Genomic DNA, 9,158 nt, shown 5'->3' with positions numbered 1-9,158 from the left:
TTTGGAAGCACTCGCACATTTGCTGTGTAAACTATGTCATGCTACGTTAGAAGTGCAGAACCGGTTGACACATGTTCCCTTTCCTCAGGAGGTCCATGAATGTGATCATTAGTAGGTCATTGTGGTTCCTACCTGGACTCGGGCCAGTGGACAGAAAGAGGAGGAGCAGAGGTTGGCAACTGCAGGCATCACAGCGGAGGAGTTCGGTATGAGATTGATTGGTGTTGTTGTTGCGGGACCCCTCTTTCCCCCCTCCAAAGCACAAACAGGAAGCCATTTATCCGAGGCCAAGTTTCCCCCGAACCGTCTTCCTGCGGTTTACTTTGTTCTTTTGTGAGCCGAGCGACAATGATGATGATTTTTTTTTTTTTTTTTTTTTTTGGAGGGGCTACTAAATTGAGTTCTGGAAACGGAGCCCAGGCCGGTTACGTAAGAGATGACGCCGAGGCGGCGGCAGGGGTCACCGTCTGGGACAGATCGGGTCTCCAATCCAGGACCGTGGATGTGATCTGATGTTGGGGGGAGGAATTTCAGCCAAAGACTGAAAAAAATAGAATTAAAAAGAAAAAAAACAGTGGCCTCTTTCCGCCTGGTCACCGTTCAGCCTCATTTCCTTTTTGTACAAACTTCCTGTTTGGACATTTCCGGGCGCGCTCAGTGAGTCGTGCCGGGAGGTTCCCCTCCTGCAGGTCCAATGACAAACACTTCTCCACCGTCTGATCAGGGGCGGAAACCCTCTAAGTTAGCTTAGCGCTAGTTTAGATTAGCATCACAGATAAAAACAGATGGTTGCTATTGTTTCTAAAAGTCATTTTACATGAAAGGAGGAAATTAAACGATACACCAACCAGACAGAAGACATTTCGGAGAACCTTTTTATTTTGGACCCAAAGAGATCCTCCCGGTTAGTGGACCGCAACGGCAACACCGGATTCCTGGCTCTGTTTTTTTTCTGAAAAACGCAACTATTTTCTTACTCTCTGGGGTTTTCAGTCTCGGCAAAAGGGATATTCACGCGTTTGTTCATTCAGTTTTATTAATTTCTTATAAAAATATCCTTTTGTGCAGGGTGTGCGTTGCCCAGAGCAGCGCGCACTTTGCTTGGACTCAGTAGTAAAACACTAAGAGGAATAAAAGTAAAACAACAAAACAAAGTCGAAGTACAACAGATGGCTCACCTGCCGCTCCCCCTCTGAGCGCAGGGCCGAATCGCAACTTCCCTTAAACTTCCCTTAAAAAATTCTGGGGCTGCAGCCCGGCCCTCCGGCATGCCGGCCCTCCGGCAAGCCGACCCCCCCGGCGAAAAAACGGAGCTAAAACGGAGGCGGAGAAGGTCGAGGCCTGTTGTCCTCATGTGTGGTCTGGTGGTTTGTCCTTCTAGGACAAAAGGAGGCAACCGGGCTCTTTGTCTCAAAGTCTTACGGTTCCTTCCCGTTTCCATCTTCAGTCCATCCATCACCATCACCTCCTCTATGCCCTTCAAGCACTACGAGTAGATGGTGATGACTTCCCGTCCTCCGCCGCGGACCAGCAGGACCCGGTCCAACCCCTCCATTAGCACATCCAGGAACTCCATGTCTGCGAGACGCTCCGTTAAGCAACAACATCAGACCCTTCCTCCGACACGTTAGCTTCCAAACGATCTGTAAAGACATACAAGTATTCGCCCTCTTCCTTTTCACCTTCCGCAAGTGTTTGGACTGTAACAGGAGCCTGGAGAACCCCGAGGAACCTCAATCAGATACGGGAGAACATGGAAAGACCCACATGGAAAGGCCACCTATCGCAATTGAACCAGGGACCTTCTCGCTACAAGGTGGAAGTGGTAACCCCTCCACCCCATCTACATATATAGACATAGTTTGGTGATGTTTCTGGTAACCGTGGCAACAAACCCAGACTTGTAGATCACCGGCGCTAATTTAACGTGTTACCATATGGTAACTAACCCAAAGGATACAGTTCTCGTCCCCTTTCTTGTTCTTGGGCGGGCCCGGCATGTTGAGCAGCACCAGCTCCGATTTCTGGGACTTCTTGACCACCACCTCATTCAGCCTCACCGCCGTGTGCATACGTCGCACGTTGGACTGGTTGCTATGGAGACAAGACGTCACAGAGGGCCGCGGAAGCTACGGTGGTGCATGCTAGCCGCAGAAGCTACAGTGACAGGTGGTGCATGCCGGCTAGCTAGCGATTCTTAACGGGCAAACGTGATCGTGCGACAGGTGTGCGCACATGCAGGCGGAGAAGTGCATGCAAATGCAGGCGGGGGACTGGTTGCTATGGAAACAAGACGTCACAGAGGGCCGCAGCAGCTACGGCTAGCGACGCATGATTGGTGGAGCATGCTGGCTAGCTTGCAATCGTTAACGGGCAACTGTGATTGTGTAACACATGTGTACACACACACACACACACACACACACACACACATGGAGAAGTTCATGCACATGCAGGCAGAGGGAGTGGAGAAGATGGAGAAGATGGAGAAGATGGGGACGTCACTTACAGGTTCTCCCACTCGCTGGAAGAGGAGGGCAAAAGAAAAAACACATCCAATCATTAAACAACCGGAGCAGGGACCAATCATCTGCACCGGTACTAATTTGGGGGCGGAGCCTCGCTGGTGACGCTACTGAGGTCGCCATAGTCTTTAAAAGAGGTCATCCTGGTCCCAAAAACAAGGAAGTCTTGCGTTCACAAGGCTACCTTTCACTTGCAGTTACACTTCTTGACCACTAGGTGGCGACAAATGCGCAAACAAGAAGTCCTTCTTCAGGCGCTACTTCCTGTGGTTCTGCTCATGATGCAGGTGGAAGAACCCAGAACATTTTGTTCCATCAGGACACCTTGATATTTTGTGTCTCGAATAGAAACATTAAAAAAAACTCACGGTTTCATGTTAAACATGTCCTTCACCCCCATCCCTTCTCTTTGTCGGTTCCTCTCGCTGATCAGCTTGTCCTTGGTCCAGGTCATGTGGACGCGATCCGGCGTTCCCCCCGGCGCCTTGGCGGCGGCGGCGGTGTGACACGCCGTGTTGCGGTCGTGGATCAGCTGCGCCTGGAAGAGGAAGAGCAGAAGTGAGGGGAAATATCTGGACGGGTTTTCAAGATGGCACTGGAGGGGTTGTTTACGCTTGTGAGTGACATGAGGATGACCATGAAATTAGCATGTTAGGAGATTTCAGGGTGAGTGGCGGCTTGAAAGTCCTTCAGGCTCCTCCTGTGACTTCAGAAACCCAAAGGTCAACGCGGCGCTTATTTGCTTGATGTCCTGAGCCGGAGAATTTATCGGCGACGGGGTTTTGAAACCCAAACATTCGCAGACACTCCGATTCGTGATAATGCCCACATCGAATATTCTCTGAGATCTTCACTTCTGGAACTGAAGAAGTCCCTTGGTGAGGTCTTGTAGAAATCTTCTTGTCGTGGCAACTGGACTTTAGTTTCTTCACTTGAAGATGTTTCATCCCTCAACCATGAGGCTTCTTTAGTTCGCGCTCACTCCGATTTATGATAATGGCCGTAACAAACATTCTTGCTAACATCTCCAAGAGGCTTCTAGAACTGAAGAAGGTAAAGAATTCATCATGACCTACATGAGCGAGAACATCCACAGACAAATAAGTATTATTTCTAGAGATGTGCAGCTCCTCTGGGAGCGTCTACAAGCACTGTATGCCTCTGACTACAACCCTCACTGATGCACGTATTAGCATAAACATGTTAGCTTACGGCACTTTCTTTGAGTGGTCGGTGGCTCAAAGTCACGCATCATTGAGGCGATTTGCGGTCTTGGAAGCACCTCCGATTTGCTTTTGGATCATGGGAGAACCCGGTTTCAGAGCATGGAGAGTCCACACAAGAATCCCCACTGGTGGTATCCAACCAGGGACCTTCTTGCTGCTAGGCTACTCTGCGGCCAATCAATCGCTGTTGCACATGATACCGATTGATAAACTCCCTGAGATGTCGGACGATCAAATAAAAACCCGTTTTCGTGGAAAGCGGAACAAGGCCGTTGATCGTTAACACGATTTTGAAAAGTATCAGTCATCTCCGATGTAGGTATCAATAGACTTGTTTTCCCAGTAAGCGTGAGGGCAGATCAGAGTGGGAGAGCGAGCTTCTTTCTGTCCAATCAGACGCCTGTCGCCCCCCAGTGTCCATTTGCAGCAACTACCGGTGGACGGCACCTTCATTTTGCAAGCAGGAACAGGGAAAGATCAATGGATGATGGGCGATGGCGGCGGGAAAGAAATGGCGTGACAAGCCGGCGAGGGCTGCTCGGTTGCCGTGGCTACCTCTTCCTTGGCTGTGGGTGGCGAGGCGTCGAGGGACGGCGTCCCAACGCGCGATGCCTTCTTCCTCCGAATGGAGCCGCGAGACACGTCCGTGATGCTCTGAATCTGAGCACGCCGGTGGGGAGTGTACACAGGAAGTACTTTTACAACTCTTCCTTGGTTGCTTCACACTGTGATTGCTTCCTTCTTGGTCACTGTACTTCTAATGTACTTCATCACTGTACTTCAGTATCGGTGTACTCCTACCGCTGTATCAGTGTACTCCTGGCTCAGTATCTGTGTTCTACTACTTCTGCGTCAGTGTACTCCTACTTTGCATCAAGATGCTCCTGCTTCTGAGGTGGTGTACTCCTGCCAGGGTATCATTGTACTCCTGACTCAGTATGTGCTGAACTCCTACTTTTGCTTCAGTGTACTCCCTCAGCATCAGTGTATTCCTGGCTCAGTATCTGTGTACTCCTACTTCTTCATCAGTGTACTCCCTCAGCATCGGTGTACTCCTAGTGCTGCATCAGTGTATTCCCTCAGCATCGGTGTACTCCTAGTGCTGCATCAGTGTATTCCTGGCGCAGTATCTGTGTTCTACTACTTCTGCATCAGTGCACTCCTACTTCGCATCAAGATGCTCCTGCTCCTGAGGTGGTGTACTCCTGCCAGGGTATCATTGTACTCCTGACTCAGTATGTGCTGAACTCCTACTTCTGCTTCAGTGTACTCCCTCAGCATCAGTGTACCTCTCCCCCAGCATCAGTGTACTCCTACCACTGTACCAGTGTACTCCTGGCGCTGTATCTGTGCACTACTACTTCTGCATCAGTGTACTCCAACTTTGCATCCAGATGCTCCTGCTTCTGAGGTGGTGTACTCCTGCCAGGGTATCATTGTACTCCTGACTCAGTATGTGCTGAACTCCTACTTCTGCATCAGTGTACTCCCTCAGCATCAGTGTACTCCTCCCTCAGTATTGGTGTACTATTGCCTCAGTATTAGTCTACTCCTGCCTAAGTATCAGCATACCCCTGCCTCAGTACCTTAGCATCAGGGCACTCCTGCCTCAGTATCAGTGTACCTCCCCTCCCCCCCAGTGTACCCCTGCTTCTTAGGCAGTGTACTCCTGCAAGGGTATCGACGTACTCCTGCCACAGCATCAGTGTACTGCTGGCTGAGTATCAGCGTACTCCTTCAGTATCGATGTCCTCCTGCCTCAGTATTGGTGTATGAGTACACGTACCTTGGCATCCATACAGACAATAAACTAGACTGGACTTAAAACACAGATGCCAAATACAAGAAAGGTCAGAGCTGCCTGTTCTGTCTCAGGAGACTCAGGTCTTTCATCGTCTGCAGAGCCAGGCTGCAGATGTTTGATCACACAGTGGTGTCCAGCGTCATCTTCTAGGATAGTGGGCGGTAGGCTACATACTAAATAAGCTCATCGGGAATGCAGTCTCCATCCTGGGAGTTGAATGGGACTCATTGGTGGAGGTCTCTAGAGGAGGATGCCGGAGAAGCTGCTAAGTATCAGGGCCAACACCTCTCCTGTACCCTTGCATGCTGGACTGAAGTCCTACCAAAGCACCTTCAGATGTAGACTGAGACCACCCAGGAGCACCACAGAACGCCACAGGAGGTGTTTCTTACCCATGGCCATCAATCTATAGAACTCCTCCCCTTTCTGCAAGAAGGAAACCTCACAGCAATAAAATCAGAATCAGGTTTTGAGTGAATGTACGTCATGCTCGAGTCTTCCACCAAAAGAACTTCCTTCGGGATTCATAAAGTTGTCCTCCCTCGGTACCAGGGTACTCCTTCCAACCTCCTGTAGGTGGTGCATGTGTCCTGTCACATGTGTTTTGCCTTACCTCTCGCTCCCTTTCCGTGCGCGAAAGCTGCATCTGCTTGAGCATCTGGGACCTCTGCTCCATCACCAGGGTCTTCTCGTAGGTGAAGGCGGAGATGTCGCTGTCGTGCTGCAGCGCCAGAGGAAAGGCGGGACCCGTTAGCTTAGCTTAGCACGGTGTTCACCTGGCGGCGGGAGGACGGGCGTCCCTTACCATCTCCACCACCTCCACCACCGCGTCCAGACGCAGTTGATAGAGGAACATCTGGAGGTCCTTCTTCATCTGGATGGAGTTGTCATCCATCTGCGCCACCGTGAAGATCCGCATCTTGCACTTCCTCCACACCTGCGGGCCGAAATGGCGCCTCATCGCACGGGAACCAGGAAGTGTGTGTGTGTGTGTGTGTCCGAGGTCATACCTTGTGCTGGCTCAGGAGGAACGGCAGCAGCATCAGAAGCCCCCCGTCGTGCACAATCCACCACACGTCGATGTTCCCTTCCTTCAGCCGCTCCTGGTTGCCGGGGAAATGGTCGATGTTTTTGGCTACCAGCAGCGCCTGGTGGGCTTTGGTGGTCTCCCTCACCGTCTCTGGGGCAACAGAAGGTCAGGTGGTTCGGAAGGGAAACCCCGGGAGTTGCCTTCAGGTCGTGATGTTTACCGATGAAGTTTCTCCTCGCCGACGGGTCCCGGTCTTGTTCCCACGTGGACGGCCACGCCATCAGCACGGCGTTGTGCTTCATCCCGCCCAATCCGGCCGACTGGATGAGCAAGGAGAAGCCGTCCCGCAGGTTGGAGGACACCACCACGTGGGAGAAGCCCTTGGTTCGCTCCGCCGCCATGGCGGCCTTCAGATTCTGCAAGGGGGCGATTTGAAGTTTGAAAAAAAAACAAATCAAAAGAAAGCATACCGGTTTGAGGGAAAGCGCGTCGGACCTTCTCGCCGGTTTTGGCGTCGTCACCGCGGGTCATGTAGGTCCCTTCCAGCACGGAGCAGACGATGGTCAACCCCTTCCCGGCCTTCAGCTGCGTGGTGAAGGACAGCAGGCGCGGGTGCTTCACCGCCAGGTCGGCGTCCAGCTTGCACATCACCAGCAGCTGAGGCCTGCGAGAAGCAGAGCGCAGAAGCAGCGCTGAGCTTTGGAGCCACCTACTGGTAGGAACGCAGCACCGCGACCCCAACGTTGACAGGAAACGCGCGACCGCAAGAGTTCTTGTCATCGACGTAGAACCTGGTGGACCTTCGGAGCTCCCCGCGGCGCCTACCTCCAGTTCTTGATGTGCGGCGGCGCCTCCTCCAGGCGGATCAGGGCGTAGCGCGCCGCGTTCAAGGAAAGTCCGCGGATCCCGTCGCCCCACTCCTTCTCCGCCCTGCGACCGGAGAGGTCAGAAACAAGACATGACTTCTTCTTGAGTAAAGGGGGGGGTGTTGTCGTGCGGTGATTATTATGGGATGTTTGTTTTTTTTTTTTTATTTGTCGGAACAACTGGAGCTTTTGTTATTGTTGGAAGGACGACATCGGACACAGAAGCGGCTTTGTGCTACTTTGCATTGCGGGATGATTCGTTCCGGCAATACAAGCTGGACTGGCGTAAGTGTGTGTGTGTGTGTGTGTGTGTGTGTGTGATAGTCTCTCAGCCGTCCAATTAGCTCTGACGCGTTTACATCATTCCAAACAGGGTTGTTGCCGTAAGCTTTGCCGCATTGCAAAGCTAATTGCGGAGACCCATCGGGGTCCACAGGCTTGCAACTGCATTCAGAAGACAAGAAGATGAAGAAGAAGAAGAAGGAGAAGGTCAGCAGGACTCTTCAGAACTCCTGTGAGAAGAGGAGGACGATGGGGTCACTGAAGAACAAGCGCTAACTGCTAGCGGGCTAAGCGTCGAGCGGCACTCTGAATGGAATACCATGAATACCATGTCACTGCTCTTATTTATGCTAAGTTGTAAAGCACTTGATTAATTTCATTATCATCCTGCTAAGAAGACCAAGTAGAGAAGCAAGGCTGGAGAACATGGAAAACGTGGAGAACCGAGGCTGACGGGGAAAGAACATGTCGAGAAAATCTACGGGAACCTTCTCGTCGTGATGGTGTGCTAACTCATGCTAACGTGGCGTATCAACGTGCTACATACCGTATTCTGATTTACTTGAGCTGTTATTCAAATACATCAGTGGTGTTTTGTATTTCAGGTGTAACAACTACAAGCTAGGTTGAAAAACAAAAGATTGAGGTTTAAAGAGCCCTGATGAATGAATGGATGGATGGATGGATACATGAATGAATAAACATATGAATGAATGAACGAATGAACAAATGAATGAATGAATGAATGGATCTGAGTGAATGAATGAATGAATGGATGGATGGATAAATTAATGGATGAATGAATAAATGGAATGATAGATAGATGAATGAATGAATGAATGAATGAATAGATGGATGCATGGATGTATAGATGAATAAAGTAATGGATGAATGAATTAATAGATTGGATGGATGAATGAATAAATGAATGAAAGAATCTATGAATGAATGAATGAATTGATGGATGGATGAATAATGAATGAATGAATTAATAGATAAATGAATTAATAAACAAATGAATTAATAAACAAATGAATGAATGAATGGATGGATGGATGGATATGTGGATGAATAAATGAATGGATGAATGAATGAATTAACAAATGAATATGTGAGTAAATGACTGACTGAATGAATGAATGAATGAATAGATGGATAAAGTAATGGATGAATGAATCAATAGATTGGATGGATGAATGAATAAATGAATGAAAGAATCAATGAATGAATGAATTGATGGATGGATGGATGGATGGATGGATAAATGGAATGATAGATAGATGAATGAATGAGTGGATGAATGGATGGATTGATGAATAATGAATGAATGAATGAATAGATGAATGGATAAATGAATGAAAGAATGAAAGAAGGAATGAATGGATGCATGGATGTATAGATGGATAAAGTAATGGATGAATGAAT

The 9,158-nt window shown here is 49.5% G+C and overlaps 1 protein-coding gene across 4 annotated transcripts in view; it reads right to left on the bottom strand.

Moving 5' to 3' along the window:
- Positions 1-859: 859 nt before the first annotated feature.
- LOC147219344 (solute carrier family 12 member 7-like) overlaps positions 860-9,158 on the bottom strand; it is a 28,323-nt gene continuing 20,024 nt past the window's right edge. The window contains exons 17-27 of one of the 4 annotated variants that reach the window (XM_086172669.1): positions 7,411-7,515; positions 7,081-7,249; positions 6,806-7,001; positions 6,566-6,735; positions 6,361-6,492; positions 6,169-6,276; positions 4,307-4,411; positions 2,894-3,063; positions 2,510-2,524; positions 1,961-2,094; positions 860-1,578 (exon numbers count right to left, since the gene is read on the bottom strand). In XM_086172669.1, coding sequence (XP_086028795.1) covers positions 1,487-1,578; positions 1,961-2,094; positions 2,510-2,524; positions 2,894-3,063; positions 4,307-4,411; positions 6,169-6,276; positions 6,361-6,492; positions 6,566-6,735; positions 6,806-7,001; positions 7,081-7,249; positions 7,411-7,515 — 1,396 coding nt within the window. In that variant the 3' untranslated portion in view covers positions 860-1,486. The remainder of the gene's footprint in view (positions 1,579-1,960; positions 2,095-2,509; positions 2,525-2,893; positions 3,064-4,306; positions 4,412-6,168; positions 6,277-6,360; positions 6,493-6,565; positions 6,736-6,805; positions 7,002-7,080; positions 7,250-7,410; positions 7,516-9,158) is intronic. The other 3 variants (XM_086172670.1, XM_086172672.1, XM_086172673.1) reach the window with 3 other exon arrangements.

Source organism: Fistularia commersonii, chromosome 25 (genome assembly GCF_037954325.1).
Source record: "Fistularia commersonii isolate RoL2024-O1a breed Wild chromosome 25, RoL_Fcom_v1.0, whole genome shotgun sequence".
In the NCBI taxonomy this organism is placed as follows: domain Eukaryota; kingdom Metazoa; phylum Chordata; class Actinopteri; order Syngnathiformes; family Fistulariidae; genus Fistularia; species Fistularia commersonii.
Note: the sequence above shows the minus strand (reverse complement) of the source record. Positions and strands in the feature narration are given on the sequence as shown.